The sequence below is a fragment of the Cheilinus undulatus genome, linkage group 20 (assembly GCF_018320785.1).
Source record: "Cheilinus undulatus linkage group 20, ASM1832078v1, whole genome shotgun sequence".
In the NCBI taxonomy this organism is placed as follows: domain Eukaryota; kingdom Metazoa; phylum Chordata; class Actinopteri; order Labriformes; family Labridae; genus Cheilinus; species Cheilinus undulatus.
The window spans coordinates 7,042,619-7,063,276 of NC_054884.1; the positions used below are offsets into that span (position 1 = coordinate 7,042,619).

The window sequence follows — 20,658 nt, forward strand, 5'->3', positions numbered from 1 at the left end:
CCCTGTTAGGCTCATGAGCTCACTCTCAGATATACAAACACTGACATTTATGTGATGCAAGAGATAAAATGCAACTGACTGTCTATATCATAAGCTGGGTGGATGTTTATGTGGAAAAGGCTGTGATTAAACAAAGGAGATGTTCTCATATTTGAGGGTGTGTGTTTATGAAGCCATTGGAGCATCTTCCAAAGGGGAGGACGTTTCAAACATATAAAACGGCATTAATGTAAAGATGAAAATGTGAGGAGAAATAAAGGCTCAGTCCCATTTTTTTAGCTGCAAAAAAATCTGACTCCTGAGGTTCCTTGTATCGTTTGTCATCAACAGCAGTAACAAAAGGATACAATGACAATACTGAACATTTCTCCTGTGAGTAATTTTTAAGTGCCTGTTCAAATTCAAAAGGACCAAAAAAATGTCGACCTGAAAATTTGTTCTTTTGTTTACACTTGGTTGGGGCTCCTTTTGCACAAATTCCTGCATCAATGCGACATGGCATGGAACCGATCAGTCCGTGGCACTGCTTGGGTGTTGTGAAACACAACAGTCTGGACCTCAGTGGCATGCTGGGATGGTAGATGTTGTGCATGGTGCAAAGCAAAAAAGTTACCCAATAAGAATTACATCTTTGATGCATTAATGGAAAATAATGCAGTTTTTGATCAGTGTGCTAATTTGGACATCTGGATTGTGGATTTAAAAGCGATTTTTTTCCTTTACTCCTCCGAGCAAATAGTACGTGTCAGTGATGCAGAAGTTGCTGAACAGTTCAAACACAGTGGTGGTCCAAGAAGAAAGGATGTGATGATTATTGATCTTGAACAGCCATGTTCTGAACTTTCTTCATTTGTCATAAACATGCCTTTAAATGAAATGGTGACACAATGATGCCAAGTAGACCATGTGGGGAACCAGTTTAATTGAAATGACAACTCGATTAAGGACATCATTGTGTTGTGTTTTTGGTCAGTGAGCTGGTTTTAAGAGCCAGCTCCTTTATAAGACAACAACAACTGAATGACGATAAAGAGCCAGCTTGAGCTTCTATTTCTTCATTCTTTTTTATTAAAAATAATTTTTTTTTAAAAGTCAAAACTCTTCAAAATAAAGAGCTTTTTGGGGAACTGAAAGACAGTCTCATTTCCAAGTGAAGCCAATTGATTTTGATCTCTAAAAGGGGCAGAGTTCACATCACTACCAGCAAGGCTGATGCCAAACTGTCCTGAACAATACTGGACCGTCTGGTGGAAACTCTCCAGCCTCAAATGGACCCAGGAACCTGCAGTATTTTGCACATCCATATCAGTTTCATTTTTCACCAGTGAATTTGCCTCTAGGTTCAATTGCATTTTTTTTCCTCCTGTATCTTTTTGCCCTCCCTTACCATGTTATGGGTAGAAAAACAGTGTTTCTGTGTATCTTGCTTATGTCCCTGATTATCCAGTGTTGGAACTGTCCCCGGTCTCCCCTGTTTTATTTATTTGACACCATGCAGCAGAAAGTCAGTGGAGCTTTGTGCCTGTTCACAGTGACTGTGCAGACCGACCTGGAACAAAACAGATTTTTTTTCAAACTTCAGTGGAAGTTTAACCTTTGAGTCCAGCGGAACTTTTCCGTGTTCCGCCTCCTGCAGCCCGGACCAACAGACCGAGCCACCGAGAGCTCCTTGTGCACCACCGACGGTAAGAAAGGGCCATGTTGTCATCAGTTGAGAAGTATTCACTGTTTGGAGTTTAAAATAAGTAATAGTTTTAACAAACAGTACAGAAATTCAAGGCGCAGCAGACTGTAAACCAGTCAGCCTTCAGTACCTCTCATCTCGTGCCCTCTCGCGGGACGCTCTCTCGTCTCGTGCCTCGTAACGGTAAGCAGAGCGGGTCAAAAATATGGAATCGCGAGGTATTTTCAAAATGGAGTCAGAGGTAAGAGAGTCTTTGGCAAACAAATATAACTTTGTTTAGCTATTCGTTTCGTTTTTAATGAAATTGAACATTAAGCGTAAACTGGTTATTCTCTGGCGTTAACGTTTATTCTTTATTTAAGGAAACATGCGATGACATTGCCGTAAAACCTGGGTCAACGGTTAGCGTTTGATACAAAACATTAGCTGACTCAAGAAATTTCACGACTTTATTCTGGCTTTTCGATAGAAAAACGTGTATTTTTAATGTTTCAAAGTTCAGAAATTACGTCGAGCGGCATGTTTAAAAGACAAAATAATATATAACTGCCAAATTGACCTGAAAAGGCAATACACAATTGTGTAACTGCTTCAAATTAGTTAAAATACACTGAATTAATATCAAATTGAGGTCTTTTATTAGAGATTTGATATTCTATATTCAGAGATTGGCACAGTTATTACAAATGTAAATTTATCAACCCCTAATCTGTTAACAAAGAGAACAATTTTAAGATTAAATCTTCAGTTAACACAAATCATCACCATCATGCTGCACATTACTGTAAAGTTATGATTCATGTATTTTAACCATTTAAAGATAAACTCAGCACAGCAGCCACACACTACAAATCTGTCAGAACACCAACAAATAAATAAAGACATGTAATCTTTGTTTACCATCTGATGCTCTTCTTTACTCTCCTGATCATAACATCCCAGCAAAATCAACCCTGCTGCATCTAAAAGAGTCCCCACAATCCAACTCTAATGAAAAAAATCATCCAATCACATTACATTAGAAAAATGCAATGGATTGCTTCAAATCTACGATTAATTAATTCAAAAGAGATATTATTACTCATGACTCCACCAGTGCTCGGAGCTAAGTAACTTCCAGCAGCATGTCATAACATACTGTAGATGCCTGGGACAGAGATGGGCATGAAGCAGTCTAAAGCTGTGGTTTTTACTGGTCAGGTATCAGGACACACCACTACCTCCTAGTGAGGAATCGCAAAACAAATGTTTTTCTGAATTTCAACCGCTCAACGAAATGAATTAAATGTGAAAAAGTAGATTAATGAGCAGAACAACAGAACAAACATGTTTGAAAAGTGAGTCATTACAGAACAGCATACAAGCATACATTTAATTTTATTTTGTCCTGGAAAGATTTGGGATTTCTCAATGAAATTACCTGGAAAACTTGAGAAAAAAAAAATTGTTATCACAAGGACAGTAAATAAATTAAAATGAAATCTGGAGAAAAAAAATTAAAAATGTACTCTTACACAGGAGAAAAAAAGTATTGATGTTTGTTTATGTAGGACTAATGAACATTTAGCCTATAGACTATTTGCCACATAGTTTTTAAATGCACAAATTCACAACCTACTTAAAACAGTTCCACCACCAACTTCCAGGTCAGAGCTGCCCTTTGAGAGCCACTGATTCAAAAAAGGGAGGCAGTATGGCAGCAGAAACTCAGTTTGAAGAAAGTTAAATATTTCTGTAGTCATTTTATCAAATTTGAGTCCAAATTGAATTTCAATTAAAGAAAACGTACACTCTTAATTAGCAATTAATGGGTTAAGAAATGTTTGCTGAGCTCTGTTACTGGCCAGTTAAATCACAAATGAATCACTGCATGAATTGATACCGTTAATTGTTTTAAAATCAAGATCTGATTTTAAATTACAGGAAATGGCAGTTTTAGTTCTTTTTGCAGGTTTAATCTTCACAGCCTATGGGTTAAAACTTTTCTTTTAACAGGAGGAAATGATTCATTTGTACTTAATGGTTTTTTAATTTTGTCATTAGATTTGCTAAGCAACTCTTGATGTCAGTAGAAACACTATCAGATGTTGGCATCAAAGACCATTACTGTCATGCTTCCTATAGGTATAAAACAGTGCTCAGAAGCACCGTCCATTTGGAATATTATATTGTTTGCAGACTCTGACCATTTGTTTCTGTTGATTTCCCAAAGGTACACGTCAGTGTTTTTAAAAAATCTGGAATACCAGCGGTGACACGATGCACGGTGTGCTGTACGTTGTTCCACTGCCCCATTTGCCCCCCTAATCTTTTTAAAGCCCGGTGTCGGGTGAAGGTTTTAAAGCACATGGAGACGCATGTGAAAAATGCTGTTAAATATAAAGGTTAGTTATCTCTAATTGAATTGTGAAAATCCATTATCATTTGTTTGTCTGCAACCCATTGCAGCTAAGAAGGCTTACCATTAGGGATGCATGATATTAGATATTTGTCAGTGTCCAATATTATTTAGCAAATGCTGATATATACGGTGCATGTAAAAAAAAGTGAATATCGCATAAAGGTTTATTTTTTCTCCTGTGATTTACTTCAAACGGTTAAACTTCAATGTATTCTAGATTCACAGTTTACAAGGTAAAACATTTCAAGACTTTTTGTCTAATCTTGATGATTACAGCTCACAAAAATAAAGAATCCACTATCTCAAAATATTAGAATATTGTTGAAAAGTCCAACTTGCAAAGGTTTCCTGAGCCTTCAGTCTCCCACTCTAGTTCAGTTAACACAACAGCAATCATGTCTTGACTGTTTTCCAGAAGAGGAGGGTAAGCCGCTGAAGATCACTGCTGGAAGGGCAGGCTGTTCTCAGAGGCTGTGTCAAAGCAGATTTATAGAAAGTTGACTGGAAGAAAAATGTGTGGTAAGAAAGCACAAGCAACAGGGATGAGCTCAGCCATCAGAGGATTCAAACAAAGCAGATCCAAGAACTCAGGGGAGCTTCACAAAGACTGGACTGAGGCTGGAGTCAGTGGACCAAGAGCCACCACACAGATGGGTCCCGGAGATGGACTACAAGTGTAGTTTTCTCTGTGTCAAGCCAATCCTGAACCATAGACAATGTTACAAGTGTTGCGCAGTGGTCCAAAGTCCTGTTTTCAGATGAAATTAGATTTTTAATTTAATTTGGAAATCAAGGTCCCAGAGTCTGGATGAAGATCAGAGAGGCATGGAATCCAAGGTGCTTGAAGTCCAGTGTTTAAAGTTTTCACAGTCAGTGATGGTTTGAGGTGCCATGCCATCTGCTGCTGTTTGTCCACCGGTCTTTATCAGGTCCAGAGTCAAAGCTGTAAGCCGTCCACCAGGAGATTTTAGAGCCCTACATGTGAGCTGTAGGCTGTAATCATCAAGACTATATAAATATTTCACTAAAAGACCCTTTTTATGGAGGTTAAACTTTAAAATTAGAGTTGATTTTCTTGATCACACAGGTTTGAATCACTGGTGCAAATCTGAGCAAGTCCAAATTCTCCTTCAGTAACAAAAAACATGTTTTCATAATGATTAGAAGAATAAGCATCAGACTCAGTGGGCAAAGACTTTATTTGTCCTTATCTTTTTTGGACTCTGTAAAAAAGAAATATTATAAAAGAGTTGAAAGAATAAATGAAGTCAAACCTGCTTCAGCATCACCATACACCATGGGACAATTTTAGGAAGGTATAACGGTATTAAAAGTTGATATCACCCTATTGCTTTGAGCAAAGCACTACTGCATATACAAAAGTGAAATCTGTAGCTGTTGTGTGCAAACATTGATATCATGTTGACAATACCATGCATCCCTACATGCCAATAGTATAATCTTACATACTAGTTTGCTTCAGCTCATTGAGTAAGCACAATGCTCTTGTCTCTTCATAGATTTCTACATAACAAAATGTCACCATGCCTGCAGGAATGAAAGCCACTTCCACTGCCCTTTCTGCTTAAAGACAGTAATTAGACGACATGATTCAGAGAGGCATTTACAGATCTGTAGGCATGGTGCCGGTGAGCCTCCAGTTGATTCTGGCCACATTGGCCTACTGCCAGCTGTTGGTGAGGATGTGTGTATGAAGAAGATGAAGAAGAAGAAGCAAGAAGGTACATTTGATTAATCCTGGAGAGGGAATTCAACTTTTTACACTTTTTATTTGCCACTAGGGCTGAGTGATTTGTAAAAATAATCTAATTGTGATTTTTTTCCCAGATATTGCGATTGCAATTATTAGATTACTCAACTTATGCATTTTTCAACAAATTCAAGCAATAAATCAATATTATAACCTACATTCAGTCAGAAACACTCATACTTTTTACCATTTCATTTCAAATGGATAAAGCCTACAGTTTTACTTGGCAGAGAAGACTCTGCTTTAAAGATGCTACCTGGGTTAGTCAAGCAGCATGCTTTGAATTTCCAGGCTAGAAACCCCAGTTACTCCAGTAGGCAGTGCAGCACATTTATTTAATAACCTTTCGTGTTGGCTGGCATATAAGCAATCATAATAAATTGTTTGTGTTATGTAATATGCACTTTATTATAATTAAACTGCATACATGAGTTTTTTCTTGGAGATGTATTTTAAAGTATTTCATTTGTGATCATTTAATAGTATGATTACTGTCACCATGTAGTTCAAAACCCCAAAAGTACCACCTAGACATTGCGGACCAGACCCAAGCTTTTATTTTGAAAATTAGAAGCTTTAAAAGCTCCAAAGGGACACGAGAGGGCATGAGATGAGAGGTTCCAGGCTGCATCTGTGCACTCTTGGATGTCTTCCTATCACTGATCTGACTTCTGGTTGTGCTTTAATCTACAGTTGGTCTCAGATCTAAAAAGACCATGGAGATTTCCTTTGCAGGCAAACAAGCTCTGGTCACAGGAGCAGGAAAAGGTAAAGACCACACCAGCAGGCTGCTGCACAAACACACACATTTTCAGCCCTGCAGGACACACAATGGAGTGTTTACATGACAGCAGAAATGCTGAGATCACCCCTCTTTATAGTAGTGTTGAAATAAATGCAAACTAACTAATGACATTTTGCATAGTTTTTTTGTAATGTGTGTGTGTGATTGAAGCAGTTAAATGAGTTATGGCTCAATTATAGGTTAGCTGAGAATAAAACTATTAAATTATTGATGCATCTTACTGGATTTCTGTTGATACATGGTATGCTGATATTTCCAAACCCATTTTAATCAATACCAATACAGATAAACAATCAGCAGCCACTTTATTAGGTACACCCATTCAGTTGCTTGATAACACAAGCATGTTAGCAACTTAATGCATTTAGCCATGTAGATGTGGTCTGAAAAAGGGGAAAATGTCCAGTAAGTGGCAGTTGTGTAGAGGGAAATACCTTGTTGATGTCAGAGGTCAGAGGAGAATGTGCAGACTGGTTCAAGATAGGAAGGAAACTAACTCAACCACTGAAAACTCAAGGCATGCAGAATACCATCTTTGAATGCACAACAGGTAAAACCTTGAAGCAGATGTACTACAGCAGCTGGAGACCACACTGGTACCACTACTGTCAGCTAAGAGCAGGAAACTGAGGCTACAGTTCACACAGACTGGACAACAGAAGATTGGAAAACCATTGCCTGGTTTGATGAGTCTCAATTTCAGCTGCAACAATCAGATGGTAGGGTCAGAATGTGCCGTTAACAACATGAAAGCATGGATTCATTCTGCCTTGTATCAATGTTTCAAGCTGCTGCTGGTGTGATGGTGTGGGGGACATTTCCTGGCACACTTTGGCCCCCTTAGTAACCACTGAGCATCATTTAAATGCTACAGCCTACCTGAGTATTGCTGCTGACCATGTCCATCACCTTTGTGACCTCAGTGTACCATCTTCATATGTATCTCAATCCAGTAGAGCACCTTTCGAATGTGGTGGAACGGGAGATTCACATCATGGATGTGCAGCCGACAAATCTGCAGCAACTGCATGATTCTATCATGTCAATATGGACCAAAATCTCTGAGGAATGTCTCCAACACCTTGTTGAAAGTATGCCATCTAGGCAGTTCTGAAGGCAAAAGGGTCCAACCTAGTACAAGCAAGGTGTACCTAATAAAGTGGCTGATGAGTGCATATACACAATTTTGTTACTGTTAAAAACATTTTTGTGATGAGAGAGAGGCTGAGTCAAGTGAAGCTGAGAGAGAAGGGTAGTATAGTAGACAGTCTGATAGTGGTTTTAAGTTGGGGATTCATTCAAAATTTTAAGGGCTCACAGTCAGCCTCCATGAGTGTGTAGAAGCCACCTATACCTGATTGGACAGTTTTACATTTGGAGATATCTGAGGCTGATGCATATGGGCAGAACTTTTCATATCTGCTGATACGATATTTAACTTTTACGCCAATTGCTGGTACCAATTTCTTGCAAACTATTTTCATTTCCTTGTGATTTTTTCTTGTCTCAAACTAAGTGTAAATGACTTCCTGCTTTTATTTTGAAGAAAATTAGGAACTTTAGATAGTTTGAAGATTATGCCATGAACTTAACCACTGTAAGAGGAACTTGTGGTGAATTGAAAAGGAAATAAGAAAACTGAAAAGGCAAATGATAGCCAGAGGTGCGAAGTAAAGTGAGACTTTAAAGAGCATTGCTTGACTTATTTTATATAACTGCTGGCTGCACCAGTTTGTGCTGGATGGGACATTAGAATATACAATCAATAGCAATTTTAAAAATATATTTGTCACTACAAATACGTCTTCAAGTAAATGTAATGAGAGCAAGATATTTTTGAAAAGAAATTGAAACATACAGTTTCTTTGATTGGAGTTTTTTCAGTGTACAAAAATAACTGGTTAGATTTACTGTGATGATGATCAGTTTGAATAATGTTTATAAACCCGACATCCCCTCAGAGACTCAGAGAGTCTGGCGTTTAAAGAGCTCCATTGTTGATGTGGTTCAGTCTGCGTCGGAGTCTGAGACGTGAGGAATGTTGGTGTGTTTGTGTGTCAGCTCTGGTGTCACAGCAGCACCTCGCTCTCTAATCAGGCTTTGTGTTTATGGATGTTTGCTGTCTCAGGGATCGGCAGGGCCACAGCTCTGGCTCTGGCACGCTGCGGGGCGAAGGTCACGGCGGTCACACGCACACAGGCCGACCTGAACAGTCTGGTGGAGGAGGTAAGAAGAACCCCACCACCACCACTGCCACCCACCATTATTTTCTTCTGTTTTATCTTTCTCATTGTTCTCCCACTCCATCGCTCCACTCTTTATCATGTGATGTTTCTACTTCACCCTCCTACCCGCTGCTTTCTTCTTCTATTGTCTCCTTTTAGCTTCATCACTGGATGGGGGAATGAGGAGCATGCTGATTTAGTTTTTTAGATGATATAAGAGTTGTGCTCACACTATTACTCAATGCCATAAACCTACATACCTTTTCGTGTAAAAACAATATCTTGATCCTCTCTTCCTCTTTGTTTTTTTGTCTGCTTTCTACTCCAACATAACCACCTTTTGTCTCTTCCTCCCACAGTGCCCATCAATAACCCCAGTATGTGTGGACCTGGCAGACTGGGGAGCCACAGAGGCAGCCTTGCAGAACGTCGGCCCCATCGATCTTCTGGTGAATAACGCTGCCTATGCTACCTTACAGTCGTTTCTGGAAGTCACACCTGACCAGTTTGACAAGTAAGAAATATTACTAAAAAAAGTAAAAGAAGTTTAAATTGGAAAACAAACTTAGTGTATTAACCTGATCTTTTTATTGACTCTACCTCCAGGTCATTTAATGTGAATGTGAAAGCGGTGCTGCAGGTCTCACAGGTACGAGTAAAACCACATCTCTCTGTACTTCAGTGCTCTACAACTGTCACTGCATTTTGTTCTCTGCTCTTAGTTCTTGAATTGTCTCATATCCACCCTATGTTATGGCATGTGATATTAAGTCTATGTGAAGCAATAGGGAAATATCAGGGAAATCAGGGAAATAGCCACAGGTAGGATTCAAACCTGCACTCCCTGCTTGCAAGATTAGCTCCCATACTTGGGCACAACCCTATAATTAAAGGTCACATATTTTACCCCAGCAAGTTTATATTGGTCTCAGAGGTCCCCAAAACATTCCTCTGAAGTTTGTTACTGAAAAAACACTCCAGTATTTGATTTTTGCAAGGCTAAAACCCCTCTGTTTTGGCCCTGCTCAGAATGAGCTGTTTCTGTGTCTGTGGCTTTAAATGTTAATGAGCAGTCTGACTCCGCCCCTGACCACACCCCTGTCAGGAAATGGGTGTGGGGGGTGGAACTTTCTTCGAAGTGGGAAGGGCCAACCAAATCTGGGGGTGGGGCTAACTCCCCACATGACATCATGAGGGAAAAATCTGAGAACGGCTTGTTTCAGCACACATTTTCTGAAAGGTGGAGGTGGTGGTGGGGGGTTAAATTCTTGGGGGGATTGTGGACTGGGCAGGGGCACATTTTTTGTAAGAAAAATCCTTAAAAAAGGGTATTTTTCATAATATGTGACCTTTAAGCCATCTGCACACCTGGAAGACTGTTAGTAACCACCAGTCCAAATTTAAGTTATGAAAAAGAAGCTAAGACTAAAAAGCTGATTACATTTTTACATAAAATTTTGATTTTGATTAATTAATAAAACAAATGGCTGCTTGTGATCACTTTATTAGACTCAACTTATTGCTTAAAAATGTTGCTGACTGCCAGAAAGCTGATAATTCTTCTGTACACTTCTTATTTAGGTGGTAGTGACTGTTGGTGTGAGGAGCATTACACTAAGGAGCTTGTGCTATTTTACCAACCCCACATGCACCAGAGGGTCAAAATATTAGGAACACCTCTTACAACAGCAACCTCAGTATGCCTTATTATGTGAAATTAATTAATGAAACCAAAACTTGATTTTTTTAAATGACTGATTTGATTTTTAAATCAATGAATGAATCAGTCTGTGTTTCTACAGCACCAACTCATAACTGAAGTTATCTCAAGAGACTTTTATTTATTTTTTTAAAATGTAAAAATGATTCCACTTTCAATGGATTGGAGAGAAATCAGTTTATAGTTTTGTTTAAAACTGGCTTTATTTATGACAGTACATTTATGTGTTAAATCCAGATAGTGGCTCGTGGTATGAAGGCCAGAGGATCTGGAGGCTCCATCGTCAACGTGTCCAGCCAGGCGTCACAGTGCGCCCTCAAAGACCACGCTGTCTACTGTGAGTAACACACAAGACTATGTGATGCCCCTACAGGGAGGGCAGGATTCCCTTGTTTAGCAAAAAAATGTATGATCTACTGACCTGTGACTATTCAAGAAGTAGACAAAACTACTTTGTTTCACAAATAAACCAATGCAAAAGTACAGTCTGGTTTATCGAGGAAACCTTCAAGTTCTTAGGTTTAAAGGGTTTTTGAAAATGATCCTCCAATTTAGAGTCTGAAATCCTTCTGCCTTTATTTGGGAAATGTGAAACAGGCTCTCAGTTACTTTTAACAAACCTGTTTTTTAAACTCTCTGTGATCCCGACCTTGTTCAGGTGCCACTAAAGGAGCTTTGGACATGCTGACCAAGGTCATGGCCCTGGAGCTTGGACCCCATCAGGTACCCTTAAATTAAAAGCTGGGTTATACTTCTGTGCTGAATCCACACTGTAGCTACGCTGTGATAACCTATGCTCTTACATACCTGTGTATGCTGTCGTTCATTTACATTACTCCACCCAACTACTACTCGGTAGAGTGTTTTTTTAATGCCTGTTTCTGGTCCTCCTGCTACACTTCCTGCTTGTGTGTGAACAGGAAGTCATGGAAACTGAAACAAGTCATATTATAATGGAGCTGGCGCTGATAAATATTGATCAGTGGTTGATTTTACTGCAGCTATTGCAAAGAAGAAAAGAAAAACAAAGGAGATGGAAAAGTCCGACAGAAGAAACAGATAATACAGGGTATGAGGAATTTTTGCAGTTGTTCGGCCAAGGAGAGAGCAATGCATGAGATAATTCATGTCTGACATATTTGGATGCAGGTAAGTACAACCTCAATTCCAAAAAAGTTGGGACAGTGTGTGAAATGTAAATAAAAACAGAATGCAATGATTTGCAAATCTCATCACCCTGTATTATATTCAAAGTAGAACATAAACAACATATTGGATGTTGAAACTGAGACCTTATACAATTTCATGAGAAATGAAACTCTGGGACCTGGTCTCAGAAAATCTTGCAGAGGTTCATAAATATGTGAAAAATTGTGTTGTAATTGTGGAAGAAATCTCTCCACACGGGACAAGGCTGCAGGTTAATGTTGGATGCTCGTGATTTTCAGGCCTTCAGGCTTCACTGCATTAAAAACAGGCATGATTCTGGACTGGAAATCACTGCATGGGCTCAGAAACACTTCCAGAAATCACTGTCAATACAGGTGGCTGTGCCATCCACAAATGACAGTTTAAGCTGGATTGTGTTAAGAAGAAGCCATATGTGATCATGATCCAGAAACGCCGCCACCTTCTCTAGGCCTAAATTAATTTTAAATGGACTGTAGCAAAATGGAAAACTGTTCTGTAGTCAGATGATTAAAAAATGTTTTAAAAATCACAGATGCCATGTCCTGCAGACTAAAGAGAAGAAGGACCATCCAGCTTGTTATTAGCCCACAATTCAAAAGCCTGCATCTCTGATGGTATGGGGCTGCATTAGTGCCTGTGGCGTGGGCAGCTTACACATCTGGAAAGGAACTATCAATGCTGAAAAGTAGATAGAGGTTTTAGAGCAACATATGCTTCCACCCAGACATCTCTTTCTCAGAAGCCCTCAACTATTTAAGCAAGACAATGCTAAACCACATACCACATCCATCACAACAGCATGGCTTTACAATCAAAGAGTCTGGGTGTCTGCCTACTGTCCAGACCCTTCACCAACAGAAAACATTTGGAGCATCAGAAAATTTGACAAAGTAGACCCGGAATTGTTGTGCAGCTAGAATCCTACATCAGACAAGAATGGGACAACATCCCTCTCTGATCAACTGGTCTCCTCACTTCCCAGACGTTTACAGACTGTTGTTAAAGGAAGAGGGGATAAACATGGCCCTGTCCCTACTTTTTTGAGCTGTATGGCTGCCTTAAAATTCAAAATGAGCTAATATTTTTCATAAAATGGTCAAATGCCTCAGCTTCAACATCTGATTTTTGGCTTTATGTTCTATTATGAGTAAAATATGAGTTTATGAGATTTGCGAATAATTGAATTCTGTTTTGATTCACATTTTGCACAGCGCCCCAATTTCTTTGGAATTGGAGTTGTAGAGGGGTTGTATATTCAGCAAGTTGTTTCACCATCTGCAGCCATTTATCTCCAAGAAGAGTACACACAATATGCCTGTTGGCATTATTCAGACTGGCAGTCACCCAGCGCTACCCAGCAGACCAATCAGAATGCATGTATAAATAAAAGAGTTAAATATTAATAGTAAAGTTTAGTAAGTTAGTAAATCCCTCTGTTTTTTGCTGTTGATCAAGAACATTGATTATCTTAAAGCAATAACATGTTTCACAAAGATATAATATTAATGTTGCTGTATTTCTGCTCTTATCAGATCCGTGTGAACACGGTGAACCCCACCGTGGTGATGACTGACATGGGTCGTCTGGGCTGGAGTGACCCAGAGAAATCCAAGCCAATGATGTCCCGCATCCCTCTGGGCCGCTTCGCAGGTCACAAACCTCTGACTTTATAAACTAAACTTACTCACTTTGATCTTTTACATCTAACTTACTGTGGTCCACATATCCACAGATTTTCTTTCTATAATCCCTATTTTAGATTTGTAATTTGCTTTTAAAGTACCTGGATCTTGCCACTGTCAAAGCTGGGGGTATTTTTTCTGATGATTTTGGGAATCCCACCATGATGTTTAAATGGATGATCCTCTTTTAAATTTGTGGAGAATGTGCTCAAACTGCCACGCCTCCTCAGAGCTTTCATACCAGGCTGCTGACATAGAGACGGATGGTTTATTGAGATTCAGGAATGTTGATTCATAGCTGTGAAACAATGGAGCGACTCTTCCCCCACGCCCGTGCTGTATGGAGGGATTAATACGTCCTCTTATATCTGGAGTGAGAGATGAGTTATGGGTCGACATTTGAGCTGAATAAAAACATGCTTCATCAGGTTTTTTTTTTTTTTTGTCATGATCCCCAAGCTGCTGCCAGTCAAATTAAAAATCTGTTTTTATTGTCAGCTGAGATTTTAACCAAAGATTCTAAAAACTGGAATGAAAAACTCAGGAAGTAAAGCCCAAGTAGAGCTGGCCCTGCTGCAGTATAGGTCATCAGATCCTCTTCCTCCTCCATGTTAGCAGATGGGACATGGAGAAAACAGTGGAATAGATGTCAGAAGGACTGCTTTCTATCATAAAAGCTGTTGCTGATTTGTGTCTTTCTGGTATAAACTAGATGTGCAGCAGTGCATGCTCACACCTACACATTATCTATTTATTAGTCTCTAAATATTGACTGAGCTGTCTTTGTTTGTGTGCAGAGGTGGAGGACGTGGTGAACAGTATTTTATTCCTGCTAAGTGATATGAGCAAAATGACCAATGGAGTCACTCTACCGGTGGATGGAGGATTCCTGGCCTGCTGACTGTCCTCGTCTCAGCTCATCAACCCGTCTGCTGGGGTGGAAAAACAACAAGAAGTACTCCCTGACTTATCATCTTAAAGCCATACTTAAATGAGGTTGATTTATACTTTCATTAAACCAGACTTTGCTGTAACTTCTTTGTTTTTCTGTTTAATGATGTGAAATTTTGGCAAATGGTGCTGGCTGATTAATAGCTTATAAGTAGGCATAATTTCTTTCACATACTGCTAGTACTTCTTGTTATTACTTATCATTACGAGTATCTTGTCCTTATTAAAGCCTTTAATTTCGATCTGAATCTTTAAATGTTGTGACATGTACCTCTGACTGTCCTTCACAATGAAAATTGCCCTATTCTCTATTGTTATTATCACACCATGACTGAGTTTCTCTCTCATGGCTGTTGTTTCTCTTAAAAGGAACCTGACATGATAAGAAAAGTTCATCTTGATGAATATGATTTGTATCTCTCGTATGTATTTGAACAAAAAAACTCACTGCAAATTAAGAAAATTTGAAGTTTTAAACTCCCCAGGAGGCAGTCATGTTTGAGTCTGCTGGGTAGTGTGGTGTGGTGGGGCTTCAGTGGTCCTTAGCCTACTGTTTCTATGCATTAGTCTCCAATTAAATATTTTTAGTATGAACATGATTGCACTGTTAGTGAAATTAAAATCCTGAAGACATTACTGTCAGTGTAAATCAAACTGAATATAGTCAGAGGCAAAAAGGTGGCGAGTTGAGCTGATATTACAGTGTCGATATCAGTGCCTGCAGAGAAAGGGGGAGAGAGCATATGAGCAGTCCAGGACATTAACTAGGGCTGGGTAATTAATGGAAAATCAGATTAAATCACAACACGGCCTGCTGCAATTTTAAGATCACAGAAGGCGCAATATTTCTTTAAAATGATATCTGTGCAAAAATGCCAGTTTAAAACATTTGTTTACAGCAGAGATGTTACCGATGCATATCAGGCAATCATTCAAATGCCATTTTTTAGAATAGAAAAAACTCTTACCTTCTTTATTTTTGCACATTTTTCTTATTAAATATGAGAATGACAAAAAAAAATTCCTTTCAGCACAATTTATATCCAATTTGCAATACAAGTCAAAATCATCAGAATTAGCTTTTTTTTATTGATTTTTTTTTATGTTTTTGCACCAACAAGACTCAGTACAAGTCAAGTAAACATTAAGAGACTAACAGAAGCTGTACTAAACAAAAACATGACATTTTTATTGATTAAGCTATGCTGGTTATACTGCTCGTAATAATAACGAATAATTTATTGCTTGTTTATTGGAAAATACATTAGATGAGGAACTTAAGGAATAATCGCACATCAAATCGCAATATTGGGGAAAAAAACGCAATTAGATTATTTCCCCAAATCATTCAGCCTTGCCGTTAACGCCCATACAGCTTTCAGAACCACTGTTCACACCTGGCCCAATCAGAGGAGGTGTGAATAGTGGTACTTAAAGCTGTACGGGTGTCAGGAGCCAGGACTGCTCACCCAGGTAGGATCTCACTCTCCCTCTCTGTCTCTGCAGGCACTGACAGTGCCTGCATGTTCATATGATTGGATGCATGGACATAGTACGAGCAGAGGACTGTCAAAACTACCCAGAGTGCAGTGTGGACTAAAACATGGCAGCACCCTGGTGAGTTTATTAAAACTTTTATTTATAACTTTCTCAAATTGCAGATATCTAGTGAGCTTTTAGAAAATACATAATGAAAGATGCAAATATCTAGCCTGTGGTCTGTTGTGTGCAGATGAATGGATTTTATCTTCCTCTTTAATGGCAAGACCATCATTGAAATCTGTGTTTACTAGGTTAAACATAACTAGCACCCTCAGTTTTAACTTGTTCAAAGACCACATTGCTACTCACCATTGCTTCTTCTTGATCTCATGGTGATGCAAAACAGGGACGCCACTAATCCTCAATGTCTCATGTTACTTTTAAAACTCAGTCAACTCAGTGGACAAGTCAACAGTCATCTGGACCTTGTGATATTAAACAATTACCTTGAAAAAAACTTTTAGTCTTAGTTTTTTTCTTGTGGTTAAGTTTATGATCTACCTCTTAATGTTAGCTGGGTTAGTTTCAGAGAGGAAAGCAATTTCAATGTGAACTTCAGAAAAATGCAGATGTCATTTTCTCCCACTTGACCATGGAGTCTCCCACATGCCTTTTGGTATACTCCAATCCAGATTTAATCTGAGTTTTCTCCAACATTGGCTTTCTCTTTGCCACTCTCCCATAAAGCTTTGACTGGTGAAGAACCCGGCCAACAGTTGTTGTCCGCAGAGTCTGTCCTATCTCAGCTGCTGAAGCTTGTAACTCCTTCAGAGTAGTCATAGGTGTCTCGGTGGCCTCTCTCACTAGTCTCCTTCTTGCACGTTCACTCAGTTGTCAGTTCCATTCCTTGTGGCCTTGTTAGCATGGAGATGAAAACGATCTATTTCTTTTTCACTTTGGAAAAGTTTTCCTTAAAGACAGCATTGTTTCAAGAAATATCCACGTAAGCACGAAACCATTAAAAACGACTGAAAACCATTAGTATATACGCCAGGCTTGTAAGTGGCACTGTAACGCTGCCATACCAAAAACAGAGGACTGGAGCAAATGCACCCAAAACTTTTCTCTTACCCAAAACTTTCTCCTAGCTGCCCTTGTGGTTGCAGTCTGCAGTGGATCTAAGAAAATGTGGCCTATGCTGTTCTTAAGACCATTTGTTGCTCACGGTGGTAGTGGAGGAGCAGAAGGATTTGCTTTCAGAGCCATAATAAGATCAGTAGCTTCTGCTGCATGAACACAATCATGTAATCTGCCATTATTGATGTTGGCTGGGCTCACACATGCAGGTTAAGAGAGATGTAATCCTTTCAGGAAAGATGCACTTGGATGTACAAACAGAGACAAAACGGTTGGCACATACAGATTTGTTAACTCTGGGACTCTCAAAAAAATAGCATTTTCAGGCTCCCAAAACACCAGTCATGTGGATAAAACGCCAAAACAATAAAAAACTTTTCAGATGCTCCTTTACTCTTCTCCATGTGGACAGCCCCTTCTACTTTTCAACAACCTTTTCCCTGAGTTGCTTGGAGTGTTCCTTTGTCTTCATGATGTAATGGTAGCCAGGAATACTGATTAGCCAGTCACTGGACCTTCCAGACACAGGTGTCTTTATGCTACAGTCACTTGAGACACATTCACTGCACTCAGGTTTACTAACTGTCAGACTACTAGCACCAGATAGCTTGACCTCTGTTGAACTAGGTCAGTCACTTATTCTACATTATATATTTCTATATTATATATCTTACTTAACTGACATTACTTTTTAAAGACACTGTAAACATGAAAGGAACTATTGAAGTTGAAGTTAAGAACAAACCACATCAGACCACAGTCTTCCTTACATATACATTTGTATTTAGTATACAAAAAATTGAAATATTTCACCACACAGACATGTGAAGTAATAAAAAATAAGACAAACAGTTGGAACAAGTATACAAGTCATCTTACATTACATACATACATGGCCAATGCATTTCATCATACAGCCTCTCCTAAGAATTACAGTGGGTCAAATAACCAGAGAACTTCCATGCAATAGTAGAATTATTAGAATTTTTCGCTGCGTTTCTCAGCTACATTTGGACACCTCAGCTAGTAGGCAGGACCACAACACACGAGTCGACCACACAGTTTGCTATGCCAACCAAAGACAGCGTGACGGAGTGGACCGCAGTGCTGCGTCTCGCCGCACGGCAGAGACAGACACACTGCAGGCCTGCAACCATACAGAAATGCATTTCATAAAGGTGCAATCTGCACTGTTTGCCACGGCGACAAACTCCACAAGGATTGGCCCCTTTATTTTACACTGTTAGCAACACTTCTAACTTCAACATGAGCGACTATAATCCCTTTAGTTTGAGTTGTTTTTAGTTTTAAAAGCTAAATATTCAGGTACATGTAGATAGATATTCATAACGCATTCCTTTGAAGGATTATTCTGTACATCACTAGATGTCATTAATATCCATTTTTTCTTTCTTTATGTCCACAGATTATTGAAAAGTCTTGTGTTTTACTACAATACAATATGAAATTGTACCAAAAACTGGACACTAAAAAACTTGGCTTAAAACAATACTGTCGTTATGCACTACCCCAAACTGTCAAACAGAGCCGTCTCACTGATACCGACATGTGCTTGTCCACACGCACGCCAGTGTTCATAAACACGCCTGTGACACTCACACACACGCTCACAGCCGCACACGCACTCACACACAGAGGAACAGAGACAAGATCTAAACAATGGGATAAATTAAGACATAATATTTTAAGACCCATGCAAGCTCCTCCGCCCCCAGAGGCAGAACTCAGGCAGCAAGGTTGTACAGCCCCCACGTTTGGCATGCTCGTCCGTCACATGTTCACAGTTTGATGAAGTTACCCAGAGATACCCGACTGAGATCAGATGTTTCTTCTTTTTATTCAAGTGAAAACCTTGTTGAGGGATCTGATGGGGCTGCTGAGGTTTGAATATCGTATATACTTTGTATTTAAAGTTACTTATTCCCTTCAGTAATGATAATGTCGTACCCACTAAAGAAACTACTTCAGCACCTTAAAACGAGGAACAAAGATGGTCAATGTCCTGTGCAAGATTTTCTGTAGGGAAATTTAATGCAGTGCACTGATTTAGTAAATCATAGGCTGTAAATAAGGAGTCTACATGTTTGTGTATTCTACCTGCATTCTTTTAAAGGCCACTAGAGGGGGCAACTCTAAGAAATTATGGCTAATCAATTCTGGGGAAAAAAAAACTAACTGCAATATTATTTCTTTCTGCAATTTCTTTAAATAAAAAGGAAATCATAGCAGATGATTGCAGTATTTTTTCATGTACATTCAGTAAATTTTCAATATAATAATTATGTTTTTTTTTCCTAATTTAGGTCTAAAAGCATTCCTCCTACTTTCACCACAGTCTGGCCTTCTGACAGCGACTCTTAAAGATGCACCTTTCCCCTCCAAGGAGAGAAAAGTTTCTTTATGGCATTTTAAAATAAACTTGTTGCTTGTTATTTACACATCAACTATTTCTTGCAATGTGCAAAATTAAGTTAATCTACATGGTCAGCCCGTTACTGAATTTAGATTTTGATTGATTTTTATTATTGTGTTTATGCAGAAACGATATGCCCAGCCCAAAAAGGATTACAAGACACCAGTAAGTAAGACACCAGCCCTGCAGCTGCAACGTAAAAAAATAATAAGCAACACAATGGGGCCATTTTTAAGGGCATATGTGACCATAGTTGTAACACACAGCAGGAAAAGGTGCTGCTGATAGTTGGAATACACACTTAAGAAAGGCCCTGAGCTTTTGCCTCGAGTGTCATGCCAGTGTGTCTGTGATGGCATGCAGACTCACACCTTTGGTTTACATCAAATGGTATAGAAGAGGCAGGATGACATGCTTCAAGTCATGTGACTAACATATCCTGCAGTGTGGTTATTATGCATGCACACAGTGCAGTTAGGAATGAAAAATGATATATCCTTCAGCCCTATAAGAAATTATTTTCTTTGAGAAATGAACTACTTCATACTTCATCTACTGGTTTGGATAACATCTTCCTATTCATTTTACAGTCTAAATTTGTAATAACTGCTACATAGCCGAAAATAGCATCCAAATTACGGTCAGAATCACGTCAGTCAAAGATGCTACGAAACTCTAGAGCTACTTTTAGCTTCAAAGGGTCAATCCCGTTTCTACCCGTTAGCCCAGTGTTACTCAACTCTGCTCAACCAAAGAGCCAAATTGTTGAAAATACCTTTGCAAGAGCCACAATCTAAGTGGTGAAAAGTGGCAAAATTGGGTTAAAGTGGCAATAAAAATAAGTTAAAGGGGTAAAATGGACAAAATGCAGCAAAAAAGGGTGATAAAATGCATAAAATGTCAAATACTAGTTGAAAAGTGACATAAATGGGGGAGAAAAAGTGGCAAAAAAGGGCAGAAAATGGCAAAATTTGGGAGCAAGGTAACACCAAAATTAGTAACAGGTGGCAAAAATGGTCAAAAAGTGGAAAACATGACCCAAAAAAATGGGTGGAAAGTGACTAAAATGGGCAAAAAGCAGCAAAGATTGGCAAAAATGAGGAAAAAAATTGCAAATAGTAAAAGCAAGATAAAAGAGCCAAAAAATGGGCAAAAAGAAGTTGACAAAAGTGGGC

General features: G+C 39.0%; 1 protein-coding gene across 5 annotated transcripts; it reads left to right on the top strand.

Moving 5' to 3' along the window:
* Window positions 1–1,462: 1,462 nt before the first annotated feature.
* dcxr (dicarbonyl/L-xylulose reductase) lies at window positions 1,463–20,333 on the top strand. 5 transcript variants are annotated; one of them, XR_005993460.1, is made up of 13 exons: window positions 1,877–1,925; window positions 3,897–4,068; window positions 5,606–5,827; window positions 6,550–6,624; window positions 8,790–8,887; window positions 9,246–9,400; window positions 9,493–9,535; window positions 10,844–10,943; window positions 11,265–11,329; window positions 13,330–13,447; window positions 14,277–14,475; window positions 15,937–16,047; window positions 19,374–20,333. XR_005993460.1 is itself a non-coding variant. In XM_041815039.1 (11 exons), the coding sequence occupies exons 2-11, from the start codon at window positions 4,032–4,034 to the stop codon at window positions 14,378–14,380; spliced, it is 1,017 nt and encodes a 338-aa protein (XP_041670973.1). In that variant the 5' UTR covers window positions 1,463–1,685; window positions 3,897–4,031; the 3' UTR covers window positions 14,381–14,678. The 5 variants fall into 5 exon arrangements, 3 of the variants coding, with proteins under 3 accessions (XP_041670973.1, XP_041670974.1, XP_041670972.1); XR_005993459.1 differs by lacking the exon at window positions 15,937–16,047; XM_041815039.1 differs by lacking the exons at window positions 1,877–1,925; window positions 15,937–16,047; window positions 19,374–20,333 and adding an exon at window positions 1,463–1,685 and having other exon boundaries at window positions 14,277–14,678.
* Window positions 20,334–20,658: the final 325 nt, after the last annotated feature.